Here is a 17,718-nt window from a genome sequence, read left to right as displayed (position 1 = left end):
TATTATGCAACACAAGCAAGGCCTTGTAGTTAAAGTGAACTAATATCAGAAAAATCGAATATCCTGTTTGTGTCCAATGTGCCCTTAAGAGAAGCACTTTCGGTTACACTTTTATCTGCTCCAAAATGTGTTGGAGAAAAATATCAAAGCACTTATCGATATATATGATTTGCATGCGCTAGTATCCATTTTACATACAACATACTGCCTTTCAGTTTACGTCCTAAACTCTTCACTATTTTTCGTTGGTGGCGAATACTGAGCAACACTGATACAGATACAATCATACTAGATATAATTCGTATTCATATACTTTTTCGAGGCAAGAGACAGTACGTGATTATATTGTTTTATTTGCACAAGAGAAAAGAATAAAATGTAGTTCTGCATCTACTCATCCTCAGCAGCTGCCTTCTTGCCTTTGCCAGCCTTTGCGGTGGGCTCAACAACGAGATCCTCCACACCAGTATTGCGAGCTAGATTGAAGATAATTAAGTGCTTAGGTTTGGATTAAAAAAGAAAAAAAAGAAAAGAACTTACTGTAGATCAGCTGGGATCCGTGGGTCGAGATCCGCCTAATAAGTCCCTTGTTTTCCAACTCCCGGATGGCAATACGGGCCAAGGAGCCGTTGATCTTCAACCGATCAACTAGGACGGACTGGGTGATGAGCTTGTAGGTAGGAACTTCCTTGTGCAGCTTATCGAAAGCGACCTTGTCGAAAACGACAGCATTGTTGGCCTTATCCTTAACCTTTCCTTTAGACCACTTCTTCTTGTTCTTGTTAGAACCACCAGAGGGTTTAGCAGCGGCTTCCTTCTTGGCCTAATAAAAATAGAAGAGATGCAGATTTCAGTATTGTTAGATGAAAAAAATCAGCTGTCCACATCGTGCATCATTCCATCCATACTCCTTTATAATTACACCCTTTTCATCATTTACACTCATTCAACCCATTCATCCATCCACCTTATCCATCTCTTCATCCATCTATCCATCCATTAATACATTTTAATGATGTTTTACACTCACCATTTTGTCCTTAATTATCGTGAAAGAAGAAAAAGAAAAATTTTCCCTAGGTCTTAAAGATTTCACGATTTCCCCCACATGAGTGAATTAGTTCAGATCGGATTAGTGACTGTTTATTAGATATAGTAGATAATATCTACTATTAAATTAATTCTTTTCTGATTTTTGGGAATAGTAATGCCAAAAAATTCTGGCTATTACTATTTCCAAATACATGTGTTAATGTAAGATCTATTTCGCCGCATTATATATGAACAAGAAGTGTTTCTACAAGGAGCATTTTTAATTTATAATACCTTACTGTATATACTCTCTATTCTTTTACCTTATTTTTTTAATATCATCTTTTGTAATCTTCCTTAAGTCGCAACTTCACTTGTTGATATATTGAGATGCAAATCCTACCAATCTATCTAGCTTCGCTGAGCGTTGTTTTAGCCGCAAATCATATAGTTGTAATGGACGGTTACCAATTTGTACCCCAACATGTGACAATAAACAGTGGTGACACGGTAAGATGGGCGAATAATGACGATGCTGAGCATACCGCCACTAGCGATGGGCCGGGATGGGACTCTGGAGTATTAAGTCCTGGAAGTAAGTTATCTAGATAGAAGCTAGACGTGAGAGGCTTTGGCTTAAGAATATTTTACCATAGTGTCATTTACCCGTGTGCTTACAACTCCTGGAGAATTTACATACCACTGTGCATTACATCCTTCTATGACGGGAACGGTAGTTGTACAATAAGAAAAATGGATATAAAAAACACTGACTTGTTATAGTTTAGTAAAAGCTATCCATAGCATTTAATTTGTCTTGCTCTCAAGCTAAATACACTATCTGCTCTTCGTATAACAAATATTTTATATGGTGTTGGCTTGCGCTTACTACATTGATCTTTTATACACAAGATAAAGTTTATAAATGTCAAAACAACTAATGATTTTTTTGAAGATTCTTCTGTAACATTGATATGGATATAGTAAAACTTCGGTTTTCTCTCCTCTAAGTAAATTGGTACTTTGTGAAAATTGCTGTTAGCTCTATGCTCCCTCTATTCTACTCAATGAAGTAGTAATGTTTATTTCACAGAAAAAAACAAAAGAATAATGGTGTTATCATAGTTTCTTCTATATTATTGATATAAATATAGATATAATAATTTCAAAAAACTCTTGTAACCAAGCTAATATTAAAAATTGTTCATTGAATTATATAAGAACAAGGTAGCTTTCGATCAGATAACTTTTGTTTTAAAGAAAACTTTTTATTTACCCTTTTTTTCTTCTTTCTAATCTAACCTTCTATTGTTTCAACTGTTCTCGTTGATATATTGAGATGAATAGCTTTCTAATCTGTCTGGCTTTTCTGAGCACCGTCTCAGGTAGCGTTGTTAAAGTCTATACTACAGAAAGAAATGACGGATTTGAAAATGAAAAATAATGCTCTCATTTTCATACAGTGAACAGTTTCAAGTCGGCATTTCCTTCTTTTAAATAGATTTGATGTTTCTGTGATCCCTAAATGATCCGTCTATCCCTCTCAACGATGTAGTGTATCGTGATAGTAGGTTGGAGTGATCCGGGTAATAATTACCCGGATTATAATATTATTATAATGCACAGAAAGTGAAGCATAGAAGAATTGAAAGAGAAAATGCAAAAATATGGGTTTCTAAATGCTCTCATCCCTCAAGTTTAAATAAGCAACCAAAATGTATATCAACCCAGTGTTCCTTCAAAGCTCAACTCGAATTGCTTTTGTTGATACTCTTCAGGTGAGAAAAATTCAGTCTCTAGAAGGGCCTCCTTATACTCTCCAGATAATTCCGAAGAAAAGTTCTCTATAAAAGAGGTGTAAGAATGATGGCACATTGGACTCGAATCGAGCAGGAATTCTTCGTTAAAAGGTGGAAAGGATATATCCCAATTATACAACCCATGTGCAGTGTTAAAGGTTGTACTAGCTCGGGTCCAAGTCGTGGCTGTGGGTTGATGCTCAAAATCTAGTAGCGTAGGCGGTGGTTCAGAATGCGATACTCCTCTCTGTAACTCGGACAGCCAGTGGGGAAGATTTCTATGCTTGTCGACAATGTGAGATAACCTCGATTCCATTTCATTATAGCTATTCGAACTATAGAAAAACTCTGGTAACGAATGCGTAATTTGAATTGGCAGCGGTATCATGCCTATATAATCGCTGCCACAGCTTGTGATTCCGTTTGCACCACCACAGAGTTGATATGAAGGCCTGAGTGAGAGGTTAGAGATATCAGTTTGAACATCCCCTGTAGACAGGCCACTTTTCGTGGTTGAGACTGTGGAATTGTGCAATCTTCCCCATTCAGCTCCCGAGCTCGATCCTCTCATACGCATCGCTATCGGCAGTTTCAAGCCCACCTCAGGCTCCTCAATACCCGTGACTCTTTTTGATACCCACTGTTCATGGGTCTTCCTCCATAGTAAAGTTCTTTCTATTTTTCTCTTTCCTATTCCCCCATGAAGCACCCTTTTGCTTTCGGTGTAAGACTCCGGTTGTTCCAAAGTCCTGTTCGAAATTTCTCGAGAATTCAGTGCAGTCCGTTGAACATCCGATTTCTTCTTTGGTCGGTACTGATACTCGGGAAAATTCAGTTTGTGCAATCTTTTCGACTCTTCTGCACGCCTGCGGTATTCCGTCTTCACTTCTTCGGGTTCCACGCGCCACATTTCACCAACTAGTCGGCTGATCTCTTTGTTGTTCATCCCTGGATATTTGGCCAGAATTTCGTGGTGCTTGTCCATGCGGTAAGCCATAAAACAGCTATGTTGAATAATAGGTAGAGCAATACCCTGTTATTTTCTGCATCTATGAAAATATGAAAAAGACAATCTCTACGCACTTTATTGGCCTTGGCGTCTTCTTTCTCCATTTTCTAAGAGTGGACATGGTGGGCCGAATGTGAGTTCCATATTGCTCGTCGGCCGTGGGCTTCGCCTGAGACGAATTTTGGTTGCTTGACTGGGATAGTTTGGATGCCATGTGCAAAAAAGAAATGAAAAAGTTGCGATGGATTGCTGTTTGTGGTTGTCTTGTGTGCGGATGCCGTAAAATGCTATAGTGATAAGAATATAATGAAAATGGAGAGGTAATGCGATATCTTGAATATGAAATAAAAATAGGACACAGTGGTTTGCTTTACTCCCGGAGATTGGGCATAATATATAGAAATATATTCATAGAATTGAATTAAATTTTCATTGTTTAAAACAATTGGGGTGTAATGATATATAGAGCTCCGAGTCATTGCAGAGCTAGTTTTTGTGTTCATATTTTTGTGCCAGGGCCGTGATCTGAAAGTTCCCTTTGGTTGGATTTTTGGGGTTGGTTTAATAGCGTTCCATAAGAGTGGAGAGTTTATATTGTCCACGATATCTTTTGAAGGCCATATTGGTATGGAGGTAAGTTTTGTATGACACTATACTTTATTTGCATTCCGAGGAGCGATAAATTGTTATATGAAACGAACAAGCAAAGATCCAGTTGAGGCACAGTGATATGAACAAATCCAACTAGCTCATGTAATCCAAATCGCGGTGACTAACAGATTCTTTCACATATACATTAGAGGATGAAGATATTTCATACAAGCTATAATCTGTTAACCACGTTATAGAGATATCTTAGCAGCTGGGCGAACGGCTCCATACTTGCTCCTCTATTAATACAGGAATAAGTGTTAAAAAGCAAAAATAATCAGAGGCAACTCCGTATAATAAATAATCTATAAACAGCATACCACAAGTTGTAGAGATAATAGAAAGAAAGACGTAAGTTTGGATATTCATTCACCAATATCGCCACAGACGTAATAAACAGTTTCCTTGTACACGAAGTTTGAATGACCTATAATACGTTTAGTTATTTATTTTACCTTTAGAATCATCAACTTACCGCTATATTAGAAGCTTGTACATTCCTTTTTTACATATAAATAATTACGACTGCAAAAAAGCTTGTCTTGTACTCCGAAGGAACCTAATACTCACTCCATTACGCTCTGGATACGAAGAGGAATTAATTATCGCCTCTTTGTTTGGCCACTTTCTTTGTTTTGTCATTCCTTTCAAGATCGAATCCATATTTCCAAATGCATGGAAGCGAAAACCGGAGAAATGTAGGGCCAGTGCAAGAGAATACGTATTTAGAAATATTGAGGATTTTGTATGGATAATGGATCGGTCGAAGATGAGCCGTCTCAAAACATTCCAGTGTAGAATTATGCTCTGAAAGAAAGTCCTTGAGTGCGTTCCTAACCCCTAAGCAGCTAGTGGATGCTGGTCTCAGTGCGGGTGAATTTATTCAATATGAATAGAGTATATTTATTTTTATCCCTCGCAACTCATAAATAAAGTACTAACATAGTAATAGTAAATGAAGGCAAAGGAGAGTAGAGGATACAAAAAAACATTAGAGCAAGAAGGCAAAATAATAAAATAAGTGCAATACAATGAGTTTAAAACTTCGTCTGCCTCTGCTCTTCAAGTTTTGAGATTAGGCTATGACATTTCGATATGGCGTTTGACTCTGCATATCTGCTCTTTTAAAGGGCTGCTGAATTGTTGGTGAGGGTGTCCTCATAGTTAGCATGGCTATCGATTTCATTGCGCCGCATTAGCTCGTCTTCAAATTCCGTGTATGGCCCCTTTGATTTGCGCATCTGTGCTTTAATGGCTGCCATTGCTGTGTCATAGTCCTTACCATAGAAATTTCCATACTTGAGCTTGTCCGCATCTGTCGCTCGCTTCCAATTGTGAGAATGGTACGGATAATGGTGGTGATGGTGGTGATGACGGTGATAGCCATAGATACCCTCGCCACCTTGCTTCGACAAGACAGAATTGTCGCCAGGACCGTTTGCCTTGGTGTTGGCACTTCTGTTCTCGCCGTTTTGCGGGTTCGAATTGACCGTCGAGTCAAGCGCAGAGATATGGTCAAGCACATTAAGGTTATTTAGGGTGTTGTCGAGAACGCCACGCTTTCCGATGGTCGCCGAGCCGTGCTCGTGCACGTCTTGCTTCATCATTTCGTGCACCATACGCATGCGCGACGCGATTAGCTCTCGATTGCCATCATCCTTGTGCTTTTTCTTATTGGAGTGCCGGCCCGTTTTTTTGGCTTTGGCATTATTTCCCCTTTTCACCTTGGCATCTTTCTGAATTTTCGCGTCGTTTTCGGGAATGGCTTCTCTCTTTGCGTAGTGGTGGTGATGATGGTGGTGATATCCACTAATATACGCGCCCTCCGGGCCCTGTTTATGGAGATTCGAGTTGTCGCCCGGGCCGGAGGCCTTAGTGTTTGCATTTGTATTCTCGCTCGTCTGCGGATTGGAGTTGACCATCGAATTCAACGCGCTGATGTGATCAATGATCTGAGGGTTGTTGAGGGTATTGTCGAGGAGACCACGCTTGCTGGGTGCAGCGAGAACTAGCGTCGTCGTACCCAACAGGCTGAGCGTTAGGAGGACTGGCGTCTTCATGATATCAATCAAACAAAAACTTTTGTAAAGATAGGAAATATAGCAAAAGAACGTATAAGGATATAGAGGAAATTGTATAGTATTGTAGAATATAAAGACAAGAGCTCAGCTCCTGAAGATATTTAGCTTTAAAGACGAGCAATGAGGGTGGTTCTTACAGTAGAGATAGGTAATGAAGGAGGAATAATGGGGGTATTCTTCTTCTCTTCCCAGGAAGAAAGGACTTCGAGATGATAAAAGGATGTAGAGATCGGTTTTATAGAAGGGGCACTCAATAAAGAGAGGGAAGCTTTTCAAAAGAGATTTCGTTATTGCAGGAACGTAGAGTCGGGCAAAACCTTATATAATGGGACTTGACAACAACCGTGCGCATAGCAGCGCGACTTAGTCTCAATTTTCCGTAATCTAGTACCAATTTCTGGGGGATCTTTTCCAAAAATGCCCGCTCTGAGAGCGAATTTTTCCATCGTCTAATTAAATTTTTGACAGCGGTCACTGGAATGCAGTCTGCATCAAGGATCCTCGCGTTAGCACGAGAAAAATACTGATGCGAAGGTGAAATTCTCAGTTTAGAATACACTAAAAAGAAAGCTCTCGGATTCGAACAATGGGCCAAAATAGTAACCAAGATGCATCCTTATTTATCCTCGCCAATTCTCAACTCTCAATTCTATTATCCCCAAATATACACAAAAAATGAAGCCTTGTCGGCTTATGTAGATTGCCAATTCCTCTGCATGGCTTTTGAATCACATGAAGTCATCTTCATCGACGACGTCCCCGTCATCATCGTCTACGCGCCGGTTAGTCTTCATATTGGTAATATCGAACAGGTTTTCAAGTGAATTGGCCTTGGCTGCATCCCGTTCTCTTTTGACCGCAAGCTCTTCTTGGCGCTGTTTTGAAGTGATAAATCATGAGCAAGGTGACCTTGAAAGTGTGAACCCAATTATCAAAGTTTACACACCTGCTTGTTCAGTGCAATCCGCGCGTCTCTTCTCTTTAGTTTATCTCGCTCCAGGCGTTCTGCATACAAGTCAGGGTATCTCTCCTGTTTAGTTTTATTGAGCCTGTTCACGATTTCGTTGACACGCTTCTCGATAAATACCCGTTTCACCTTTCAAAAGCCAGATTCGGTTACATGAGGGAAAAATAGCAAAGAAATAAGAATATGTACTCACAAGCTTAGGGTTATGGAAAGACACTTGGCCAACATCCATGTCTCCGGTCTTCTTCAAATTGCTCCAAGGAGTGTATATCACAGTGATGTTATTCTTTTTATTCCCTGAGCATTGCGATTATATATCAATACTCTGACGGAAAATCTAATAAGGGGGCGAAATAGCTCACCCTCAATACTGTTGGCTTTCACCAGCTGTGCGAGATCATTGAGTACTGCTTTTGGAATATCCTCCCATGATTCACCCTCACGAAGACGAAGATATACGTGTGCACTCGACAGTTTGTCTACGTGAAACTAGTCGTATTTTGAACAGTTATAAATTCGAAAATAGTCAGTTAGAATGGAAGGTTCTGACTTACCCTAAGTTGCAATTTAAAATGCATAGAGGCACAAAACAAAGCAAAAGCACGCGTCTGGGTTAAATTTCTTAATGTAAGGAAAAGCCAAAAAAGTTGGTCTTACCATACGTCTTCGTCAAATCCATATTTAATCAATTCTTCATCTAATGTACATGAGTTAACTTTTATGAAAAAAAATCATAGTCTAGAAATTTCCACTTACTCTCATATTTGTCTTTTCCCATATAGATCGTTGCCGGAGGATCGACAACTAAAGAAGAAACAACAGTTACTATTAATCAACTGAATAAAAGTATTTCAGAGCGCTATGCATACCATTGCTTGTGAAATAGAGCACCATGATGATTAGTCCTGCCTATTGAAACTGCCTATGCTAGTCTATCATTAAATTAGAACCTGCTAATATTTTGGCTGCGCCACCATTTATAATTACGGCAGGACACTCAGGTCCAAAGGAAGACCACAAAATATAACAATAAATGTCTCTGTTGCGTACAGAATGGTTTGACTCTCTCAGAATTAATCCAAACTTCGCTGAATCTGCACAGGAACGAGCACGTGTACGTGCCTATGTACAGAAATCTCCTTCATTGCGATCCTTTCTCTCTGAATGGTCAAATGCTCCAGCGCGTCGTCGTATCTCTCAACCTCTAACTCGACCAAATGACATCTTTACACCTCCCCGAGATATGACTCTCACGTCTTCCTCAAAGGCAGGGAATTATCTTGTTGCTACCCGGAGTCTTTCTGCTGGTGCAGTTGTGCTCGAAGAATTACCTTTTACGCATGCGTTAAAATTAGAATTGAAAAATGCGCGGTGCGAAGCGTGTCTTGCTGTGCTGGGCGATAAGGATGTCAAACGAATCAAATGTGCAGAATGCAATGAAGTATGGTTTTGTGGAAAAGAGTGTTTCGACAATGACCGTGGAGGACACAGATTTGTATGCGGACTTAAAGGTTTATCAGCGAAATTTGGAGAGATTACCGAAATGGCTGTAAAGGCATACTTTATGCAGAAGCATGGTGCTCCTGATTATTTGAATGGTAAATGACCCAATATATAACAGCTGGTCGCCCTTTCTTGAAAGTAACCAAACTTATGCTAACATTTTTGTTGCAGATAAATACGGGTTTAACACACTTGTCCACCACTTGGATGCGCAGCCTCCTGCCCTAGTTTCCCAATATGCAATAACTGCTTCTATCCTCGCAATCACCTTTGGACTTCCCGACGAGGCTCTTCTGGAGCTCATGCACATGCTTGCCAAAGTCAGATGCAATGCCTTCAAAATCCAAGGGGATAAATCTGAATCTACCGTGGTTCGAGAAGGAAACACCGTCGAATTCACTTCTACCTCGATCGGGCTGGGGCTTTATCTGGTAGCGAGTCGGATAAACCATGATTGTAGTCCAAATTCCATAGTCAAGTTTGAGCATGTGGAGAACTCTCTCGTGTTGAAAGTGATAGTGGCACGGGAAGTTAAAGAGGGTGAGCCGGTGTGTATCAGTTATGGGCCACTAGTAGGAAAACAGCGCACCGAACAGCGTAAAAGAATATTAAGAGAGAACTATTTCTTCGATTGCGAGTGCGAATCTTGCCAAAACAGGTACTTTTCATGTGCTTATCTGAATCTTACTAAGCTCTCCTAACGACAAATAGTGAGCAAAATCCATTAGAATACGTATACCGTTGCTCCGATTCCGCATGTTCCAATTTTCTGTCAGAACAGGATGCCCTCTGCTCCCGTTGTGCCACGCCCGTAAATCTTGTTCAAAGACAGGCTCTTATGCACCAAATTCAATCACTGATCCAGGATATTTCCTTTGATCCTGCCATGTCAAAATTGAATAAACTTCTTGAGGTTCAATTGCGTGTATACCACCCGCAGTGCCGGCTAATCGGTATGACTTATGACAGAATGGCACAAGTGCTAGCATATATGGGGCAATATACCCAAGCAGTGGAAAAATGCAGGAAATCCTTAGAGATTGTGCAGAGGGTATATGGAGAAGGAGTGGAGCTTGCGAACGAAAAGATCAAGCTATGCTCGTTGCTCTTTAATAGGTGATTTTATTTTGCTTTTTCTGCTCATTATCCAATCTATTTACGACCCCCTCTTGATTCCTTTCAGTGGACAGCACTCGGAAGCGCTAGCAGAAGTTGAAGAGACACTCGCCAAATATCAACACGTGCTTGATGAGTCTGGAATTGAAGAACTTCAGGAGATGCGCCAATTTCTAAGGGATTTAGCCCTCTAGAGCAGCAAAACGACATGATTGCGACTTATGTATATAGCCCTGGCAATTTTTTTCATTCCCTCTCTTTAATAAACAAAGAATGCTACATTGAAAGCATGGGTGCTACGAATATATAAAGTATAACATAGAGTAAACAATACAAATACAAGCATTCTCATTGTTGTTGCTCTCGTTGTTCAACAAATTTGAGAGCATCCTCTTTCGATATCAGGTTGAGTCGCGACACTTTATTCGCGAAGGTGACCCCGTAAAACTGATCCGCATTTGCAACAAGTTCGGGACGGAATGTAGTAGTGATGAATTGAGCTTTATCAGAGAGTTCATGGATCATGGCTAATGCAGAAAAAGACAGGAGAAGTCAGATGTTTGGAAACCATTAAGTAAACATAGGAGTCTCACATGCTACGGAGGTCCGATATGCCTCGTCCAAGTTGGCATCAATTTCATCGAACAGATAGAAAGGCGCTGGGTCACACTGTTGGATAGCAAAAATGAGCGCAAGAGCAACAAGTGACTTTTGCCCGCCCGAGAGCTGCTGCATACGAAGGCCTTCGTCTGTCTTGCTATTGAAGGAAACCTTGAGGTCCAAGAGCAGGGTTGAGAAAGAGAACATTAGAGTATATTACAATTTCCTATTATCTACCTTAATGGCTACCCCAGTGTAGTTTTCAACAATGCCTCCTTCTCTAGGCCTCTCTTCCTCCTCTTCCTCCTCTTCCCTTCCCAAGCCTTCGGGGACTGCAGCTTTTTCCGTTCTCCTCTGCATAATTAACTGCCCCCGTCCACTTGGAACCAATTTCTCCCACACATCGGCGAAATATTTGGCGACTTGTTTGAATGTGCGTTGGATTGCCTCATCCTTACGCTGGTCGAGGTGCTCAATCAGTTGGTGAATAGCACTCTCCGATGAGTCCAGATCCTCTTTACGCTTCATTAGCGAGTCTCGCTGGCGCACGAAGTTGCCATATTGTTCGTAGGCCTTTTTGTTCACATGTCCGTACTTCTTGAGCTCTTCATTCGCACGATGCAACTCTTCCAGGAGCTAGTGTTAAGGAGAAGCAAAATGCATATTAGAATTGGAAAATAAAGGCAGCCTTCAAATAAACAAAGTACCCGCTCAGATTCCCACGTATTATACCCCTCGAAAGCCTCTTCCGGAAGAACCCCAAGCTCACGAATATTACGGGTGCATTCATCTCGCCTTTGAAGCAACAAGCTTTGCTTAGAAATATACTTTTCCATTTTCTTCTGGAGTTGACTGAGATTTCTTCCCTCCTCGATTTGGGCGTCCTAAGGAATACGGTCGAGTTATTATTTTGGAGAACAGATTTCAAATCACTTGTGCATATGAGACCTTTTCTTCTCGAAGTTTTTCGGTCAAAGACTTTATAGTCTCCTTAGTTTCGTCGAGCTCAGTATTAATAGCTACGTTACGGAACCAAAATCGGCTCAGTCAATATATATACTTGGTATACAACTCAAAAAGAGAAAAACTTACTTGCTAGTCGTTTGTTCATGTCTGCAATAGTGCGATCTACAGCTCTAAGTTCTTTTAAACGCTGCTCTCTTTGCCTCTCATCATACACCGTCCTAACGCCCGAGATTTTGTCCCTTAATTCGTCGCGACGTCTCGTCAGATTGGCATTGAGCAAGTTCTGGAGTTTGTTCTTTTGTTGCTCCAGCTAAAAAATAATTGATTGAAAATCTTGAATGGGATATTCAGGGGACAAATCTTTCCATGAATATGGTACCCTTGATCTTTCCGTAGAACATTCGACTAGCTGCTTTTTCAAATTGTCTATATTCGCGTTTAGATTCTCAAGTTGGCGCTGTTCCTCCTCAGTCAAATTCTGGAGTGGTGTGCCAAGCTCCTCCCGAAGAGTTTGGATTTGCATCCGTAAAGTCTCAAGATTGGATAAAATGCTTTGCGAGGATTTTTCCTATAAGTTGAATAACCAAGCGATAAATAAGAGAGAAAACAAGTCAGCACAAAATAAAAACCACCTTTGTCTCTAGGTATTCCATCAAACGCTCCTCCTGTTTAATTTTTGAATTCAATTCATACACGAGTGGATCATGGCTGTCCTGTAGTCGACGATATCGAGCTTCACGCCGCTGAATCTCTCCAAGTATGCGGGTAATTTCTTGATCTAGCCGCACCAGCTCCTCCTTCACACTCGAGGCGGCTTGTTGCTCTTTGTTGTACTTTTCACGCCATTCGGAGATGTTCTTGATGGCCTCGAATCGAGATTGACGAACATCAATAAATCCACCAGTCAACGTTCCCCTACGATCAACTCGATCGCCTAATAGCAAAAAAGTATTGTTTGAGCATGATAAACATATTTCTAAAAAAAAAAACTATTATCTTACCCTCAAGCGTCACAGCATTCAACCCATGCTTTCGTGCGTATTCTGATGCCACTTCTAGATTTGGGCAGATGATTGCCTTGTTGAATACCTGTTGTATTGCTGCTGCATATCTTGCGTCGAAATCGAGGCATTCGATCATGGGTTTCATGTCGCTGTAGCTAGGATATTCAATTGTGGGTGGATGAAGTCGGTTTAGGGGCATGAAAGTAACTCGCCCAAGTCTGCCTTTGGTCATATTCTCAAGAACACGTGAGGCCGTGTCATCGTTTTCAACCACCACGTGGAAGAGACTAGTGGGCACAGCTTGCATGATTAGAGGCTATGTGATGGTGGAGTCTAATTGCAATTTACCTGGTCCCAGCGATTACGTCCACAGCTGTGCGATATCTGTCATTCTTTAATGAGAAGAGGCTATATAAAGGTCCATAAACTCCTTCGATATCCATTGCTGCAATAGCGGAGAGACCACTGCTAGTGAGCTGTAGAAAATGAAAGGTTAAGAAGCAGTTACAATCAAATGCGGGGTATAGATATCGTATATGAGCACCTTATCCATGGTCCCTTGTAATGCTCTCTCGGCCTTATCCAATTCATCCTTATAGCCCCGAACGCTAGTCGAGAATTTTGCATCTTGGCGCCAGAGCTCTCTATCGAAAATTAGAAGATACGCCAAATCATGAGTCTATAGCCAAAGGAAACGTAAAAATTTTCAGGAGTCCATACTTTCGACGATCTGTCAGCTCATCTCTTTTCGCTCTAAGTTCGAGGCACTCGGTCTCTATGTTATTCATTTCTTGTTTTTGTTCGTCTAGTTCCCGTTTGGACTGCAAAATGCTCTCCCTTATTTCCGACAATTTTTGGGTTATTGCCTCCTTCTCCTGATTGAGATCAGCAAGCTAAATTGGGAAGTAATTCATTGTTAACTTCTTCGAGCTTAAAGAAAATTGAGAAACGGAAATAAATACCTGCTTATTTTGAGCTTCGATATTGTTTTGAATTTCCTGTATTTCCAAATTAAGCCAGTCGTCGCGCTCCCTTTGGCTGCTAAACTGCACGCTGCGCCCTTGCTTCGCATAAAGTGCCTGACGCTGCATATTGGCCTTGGTGAGTTGCTCTTGTAACTGTGCCTCTTCTTGAACCTTAGCTTCGTATGCAGGCAATAAGCTCTCAAGTTCTTGCTCTCTTCGTTGAATATCAAGTTCAAGTTGCTCTAGGTCCTCAATGCTACGTGCCTGTTATGTATAGCCATAGGGGTGAATTTTCAATTACAACATTGTAAGCTGGAGCATTAAATTAAACCTTTGCGTCTTCGTTGCTTCTAACGTTCTCCTCCATATCTTTGATCATCAGATCAAGTTGGGCCTTTGCCTTGTAATAATCCTCCCTCTCTTCCTCTAGTTCTCTTTTTTCGGCTTCCAGCAGGTCCAGTTTGTGCTTTTGATTGCTCAAACTTGCTTCGAGTTTCTATAAGCGTGAAGTATAGAAATAATTAATTCTCTCGAATGAATAGACAACCCGTTTTGACACATACATTAATTTCTGCATCCCTGGCATAATATGCTTGTTGCTGTTGATTTGAAATTTCGAGGGCTCTTTGACGCTTCTCGTTATTCTAAAAATTAGGTATCAAAAGCATTAAAATCTAGTGGTATCATGCAATCTAGCTAGAATCGATCATTACCGCTTCGATCGCGCTCGTGATCTCAGTTTGTTCTCGGTGATAAATTGTGTACTCGAGACACCTGCGCTTTCTATCCTGCTCCTGAAAATGCCTTAGTTCCTCTTTCTCTTCCTCCAGTTCTTCTAAACGCTCTTCGATATAAGCAAGGAGCTCATTAATCTTTATACGTTTAGATTCTAATCAAAATGTCAAAATGTCAACTCTTATCATAATACAACTTCTATGACTATCAACCTACTTGTCTCTTCGATTATTTTCAAACTCTCTATTCTTCTTTGCTCATATACTCTAGTCCCAGCAACCTCTTTTAGCAATTGCAACCGCTCATGATCTTTAGCATTTGTAAGGGATGTGATCTACAAATCAATCAAAATGTCAATTTAAAGACACATAAACAGTCTACTGGAAATTCAGATTAGGCACATACACGTCCTTGCGGGACAATGTAGTAAGGATTAGATTGCGAAAACCCAGCGCTCTCCAAAAGATTCATGACATCGGATTTACTTTGTATTGACATCAAATCAATAAGCAATTTAGAGGTGAATTATTGAGATCATGTTCATTCTTACGTTACGCTCTTCTTATCTAGTGAATATTCATCCTTTTTCAAGCCGATAGTGCGTCGTAACACCACCTCATCTTTTCCTGTCTGAGATTCGTGTGCAATACATAGGGAGGTAAGCAAGCTAAAACTTCAGAGTATCTATATAGGCTACTTACTGGAAATCGGTTATCCTGGTTATCAAAAATGATTTCAACATAAGCAGACATTGTTGCTGGCCCACTCCCTTCCTAAAATAGTTGGCATAGAAAAGTGAATTATAATGCTTCACTAATACCTATTGATATATAGGACAACATACGTGAAGAAGGCCTTGACGCTCCTCACGACTCATGCTCGTATATGCATCACTTAGCACGTATCTGATAGCTAATGAGGACAAGTCACCAGTTTAAAATCACCAGTTAATACCAAGGCTAGAGCAATTTAAGGAATTAAGGCTGTATATATACCCGCAAAGAAATTACTCTTGCCTGATCCATTTCGGCCGACTAAATGAAGCAATAAGATCCGAGTAAAATGGAGACGGTAAATAGAGCGACAAGGGAGATCAGACATAGTAGCCATTGAAAAGATTACATACCAATTACATTATGCCGCGGGCTGAACGGTTCGACAATAGTCTGATCCCTGTAGGACTTGAAGCCTTGGATAATGATCTAGTAATATATAATCAAGAAAATAATCGCAAATCTCGTCCAGATCATCAGGTTCGGTTCTCTATTTACCTGTTTTATATGCATTGCTTCATAAAAGGAATTCTATTCAAGATTCGATCTTTTAACTGGCATAGTCAAAGAAAAAAATACGCGACGCGATTTCCAATTTTTTTTATTCGCGTAAATGACTGAAGCCATGGTGGCGCAGTCTCATTTCGAATAACTCTCTTGTGGGGCCAAGTTTTGTGAATTGAACGCGATTAAAATTCATCATAAACCACCATGGCACACCGAAAAATCGATATTGATGCTTTTGATGAGGATAGACTCAACGAAGAAGATCTCTATTATTTTGCCACTGGGGATACGCCTCGCTCGCCTGCTGAGATTGATGCTAGTGTGAGGACAACCGAGCAAGAGGTGAGGGCTTTGCTATCAAGGTTAGTTAGTAAATCCTCTTGTTCTCAATTCTTTTATGGAAAGAAAAGTAAAACCATAAAACATCCGACACTTGTTAGAATGCTCAATCTTACTTTTTTTTAATTTTCTCCCTAATCTCCCTTTATTTTTATTAATGGGGCTATCTTTTCAGGGGTAATCATTCGGACGCTTTGATAAAAGCACTCCAAAATCCGCCCTATGGTCCTTGCGACAAATCCATCAAGGTATGTTATATATTGCACGGCATTTTTTATATGCAATTGGACTTATCATTCTCCCCTTTCTTTTTTGATATTTTTCTGTTTCATCAGCTCCGGGCTGTTCAAACTGTTTATGAAACCCTTTCACAATTTCCCCCAGCTGATGCCTCCACTGCGGTAAAGCAACTATCAAGAGAGCAGCAAGATTTGCTGATGAAATATTTGTACGCCGGGATGGCTGCACCTGAACATTTTAACTCGGCCCTTTTGCTGACATGGCATGAGAAGGTAATTCATGATTATCTGATGGGAGTTCATATGAATTTTAACATGAAAATTAACATGAATTGTCAACGAGCAGCTCACCGAGGTCGCAGGCAACGGCTGCATAGTGCGAGTCTTCACGGACCGAAGAACTGTGTTTTAGTGGTGTATTCTTTTTATTTTTGCATCCAACCTTTTAAAATGATTTTTTTGTGTCTGCAAATAAATAGTGAATTTCTTTCCACACGTATTTGGAGCGTATTTCACTTTTATTATATTGAAAACAAGTGGGATGAAGATGACAGCGCCAATAGGAAACCGTTTGTTGGCTCTAAATTGACCTCTTCACAGTGCCTGTCTCTTCCCTAATAATTCTTCTCGTATCCCCTTGCTCTAGCCGCTGCTCGCGCGACATGGTATGCATTTCAAATTCAGCGTTTGAATTCTCGTGTTGTTTTAGCTTATCTATGCTGTGCTTTTGCATATCTTTCACGTCCATATCTGGTTCCCGCTCCGCCTTTACATTTGCCTCGCTATGCGATGCCAGCAGCTCGTTCCAACCAGAGTGCTTTCCTATAACGATTAGGTCAGCATCATATGAGGCGTTGAACCGGGATGTGTATCGGATAGGCATGTACTTACCCTTCAGCACCTTCTGCTTTTCTCTCTCGAGTACGTGAGGATCATTATCGCTCATGTGAGACCCTGTAGAATAGCGAAGCGCTATAGGGCTCAACACTTGCCGGATAGGATGGCGAAGTTGTGAAGGAAGAGTACGTAGCATATTTGAACAATAGATCATATAAAAACAAATTGCATAATATAAGAGAGAGAAGAAAGGTTGGAAACCCTCAATTATATTTATATCAACTCGAACAAAACGCCAATACTTCTATCTATTCTCAAAAAGGAAATTTCCAACAGTCACAAACTCTCATATTCCTGCTAAAGAAACGAGCAGTAAAAGGCAACCCTCTCTAAGTACAGGTGTAATATGTTGTGCTTCAAATATCAAAGGCGCCAAATGTGTTAGAATCCCTAGAGTTGTTTACCAGCTCATCCTTCGCCCTTGGTGAATGAGCTCTGTTTGCCCCGGTTTGCAATAAACTAGTTGGATTCAGTCATATTTAACGAGAGAAAGCCGAATAGACTTGACTGAATTTTATTGGAGAGTGGCTCAGCA

General features: G+C 40.6%; 9 protein-coding genes across 9 annotated transcripts; 3 read left to right on the top strand and 6 right to left on the bottom strand.

Moving 5' to 3' along the window:
• Window positions 1-390: 390 nt before the first annotated feature.
• On the bottom strand, window positions 391-1,033 carry VTP21DRAFT_5011 (40S ribosomal protein eS25; the record flags this gene model as incomplete). Its single annotated transcript, XM_069395487.1, has 3 exons — window positions 391-476; window positions 541-823; window positions 1,031-1,033. The coding sequence occupies 3 exons, from the start codon at window positions 1,031-1,033 to the stop codon at window positions 391-393; spliced, it is 372 nt and encodes a 123-aa protein (XP_069248627.1).
• A 455-nt stretch (window positions 1,034-1,488) lies between these two features.
• On the top strand, window positions 1,489-1,780 carry VTP21DRAFT_5010 (uncharacterized protein; the record flags this gene model as incomplete). The annotated part of the gene is made up of 2 exons (XM_069395486.1): window positions 1,489-1,627; window positions 1,689-1,780. The coding sequence occupies 2 exons, from the start codon at window positions 1,489-1,491 to the stop codon at window positions 1,778-1,780; spliced, it is 231 nt and encodes a 76-aa protein (XP_069248626.1).
• A 974-nt stretch (window positions 1,781-2,754) lies between these two features.
• Window positions 2,755-4,054, bottom strand: VTP21DRAFT_5009 (uncharacterized protein; the record flags this gene model as incomplete). Its single annotated transcript, XM_069395484.1, has 2 exons — window positions 2,755-3,835; window positions 3,915-4,054. 2 exons carry the CDS (start codon window positions 4,052-4,054, stop codon window positions 2,755-2,757), a joined length of 1,221 nt encoding a protein of 406 aa, XP_069248625.1.
• Window positions 4,055-5,615: 1,561 nt separating this feature from the next.
• VTP21DRAFT_5008 (uncharacterized protein) lies at window positions 5,616-6,551 on the bottom strand (the record flags this gene model as incomplete). Its single annotated transcript, XM_069395483.1, has 1 exon — window positions 5,616-6,551. One exon carries the CDS (start codon window positions 6,549-6,551, stop codon window positions 5,616-5,618), a length of 936 nt encoding a protein of 311 aa, XP_069248624.1.
• Window positions 6,552-7,300: 749 nt separating this feature from the next.
• On the bottom strand, window positions 7,301-8,433 carry VTP21DRAFT_5007 (uncharacterized protein; the record flags this gene model as incomplete). The annotated part of the gene is made up of 7 exons (XM_069395482.1): window positions 7,301-7,447; window positions 7,519-7,668; window positions 7,733-7,836; window positions 7,902-8,028; window positions 8,202-8,236; window positions 8,296-8,343; window positions 8,409-8,433. The coding sequence occupies 7 exons, from the start codon at window positions 8,431-8,433 to the stop codon at window positions 7,301-7,303; spliced, it is 636 nt and encodes a 211-aa protein (XP_069248623.1).
• A 139-nt stretch (window positions 8,434-8,572) lies between these two features.
• Window positions 8,573-10,352, top strand: VTP21DRAFT_5006 (uncharacterized protein; the record flags this gene model as incomplete). The annotated part of the gene is made up of 4 exons (XM_069395481.1): window positions 8,573-9,137; window positions 9,214-9,700; window positions 9,754-10,158; window positions 10,226-10,352. The coding sequence occupies 4 exons, from the start codon at window positions 8,573-8,575 to the stop codon at window positions 10,350-10,352; spliced, it is 1,584 nt and encodes a 527-aa protein (XP_069248622.1).
• Window positions 10,353-10,506: 154 nt separating this feature from the next.
• Window positions 10,507-15,714, bottom strand: VTP21DRAFT_5005 (uncharacterized protein; the record flags this gene model as incomplete). The annotated part of the gene is made up of 24 exons (XM_069395480.1): window positions 10,507-10,685; window positions 10,752-10,929; window positions 10,996-11,394; window positions 11,466-11,642; window positions 11,707-11,777; window positions 11,851-12,034; window positions 12,104-12,292; window positions 12,357-12,658; window positions 12,726-13,015; window positions 13,077-13,204; window positions 13,273-13,372; window positions 13,449-13,621; window positions 13,691-13,957; window positions 14,025-14,189; window positions 14,257-14,337; window positions 14,407-14,582; window positions 14,645-14,762; window positions 14,834-14,912; window positions 14,979-15,058; window positions 15,130-15,201; window positions 15,273-15,340; window positions 15,424-15,462; window positions 15,555-15,630; window positions 15,700-15,714. The coding sequence occupies 24 exons, from the start codon at window positions 15,712-15,714 to the stop codon at window positions 10,507-10,509; spliced, it is 3,606 nt and encodes a 1,201-aa protein (XP_069248621.1).
• Window positions 15,715-15,912: 198 nt separating this feature from the next.
• VTP21DRAFT_5004 (uncharacterized protein) lies at window positions 15,913-16,698 on the top strand (the record flags this gene model as incomplete). The annotated part of the gene is made up of 4 exons (XM_069395479.1): window positions 15,913-16,070; window positions 16,223-16,295; window positions 16,383-16,559; window positions 16,633-16,698. 4 exons carry the CDS (start codon window positions 15,913-15,915, stop codon window positions 16,696-16,698), a joined length of 474 nt encoding a protein of 157 aa, XP_069248620.1.
• A 168-nt stretch (window positions 16,699-16,866) lies between these two features.
• VTP21DRAFT_5003 (uncharacterized protein) lies at window positions 16,867-17,319 on the bottom strand (the record flags this gene model as incomplete). The annotated part of the gene is made up of 2 exons (XM_069395478.1): window positions 16,867-17,108; window positions 17,178-17,319. 2 exons carry the CDS (start codon window positions 17,317-17,319, stop codon window positions 16,867-16,869), a joined length of 384 nt encoding a protein of 127 aa, XP_069248619.1.
• Between the last annotated feature and the right edge of the window lie 399 nt (window positions 17,320-17,718).

The sequence above is a fragment of the Calcarisporiella thermophila genome, assembly GCF_041956535.1.
Source record: "Calcarisporiella thermophila strain CBS 279.70 unplaced genomic scaffold VTP21scaffold_20, whole genome shotgun sequence".
In the NCBI taxonomy this organism is placed as follows: domain Eukaryota; kingdom Fungi; phylum Calcarisporiellomycota; class Calcarisporiellomycetes; order Calcarisporiellales; family Calcarisporiellaceae; genus Calcarisporiella; species Calcarisporiella thermophila.
Note: the sequence above shows the minus strand (reverse complement) of the source record. Positions and strands in the feature narration are given on the sequence as shown.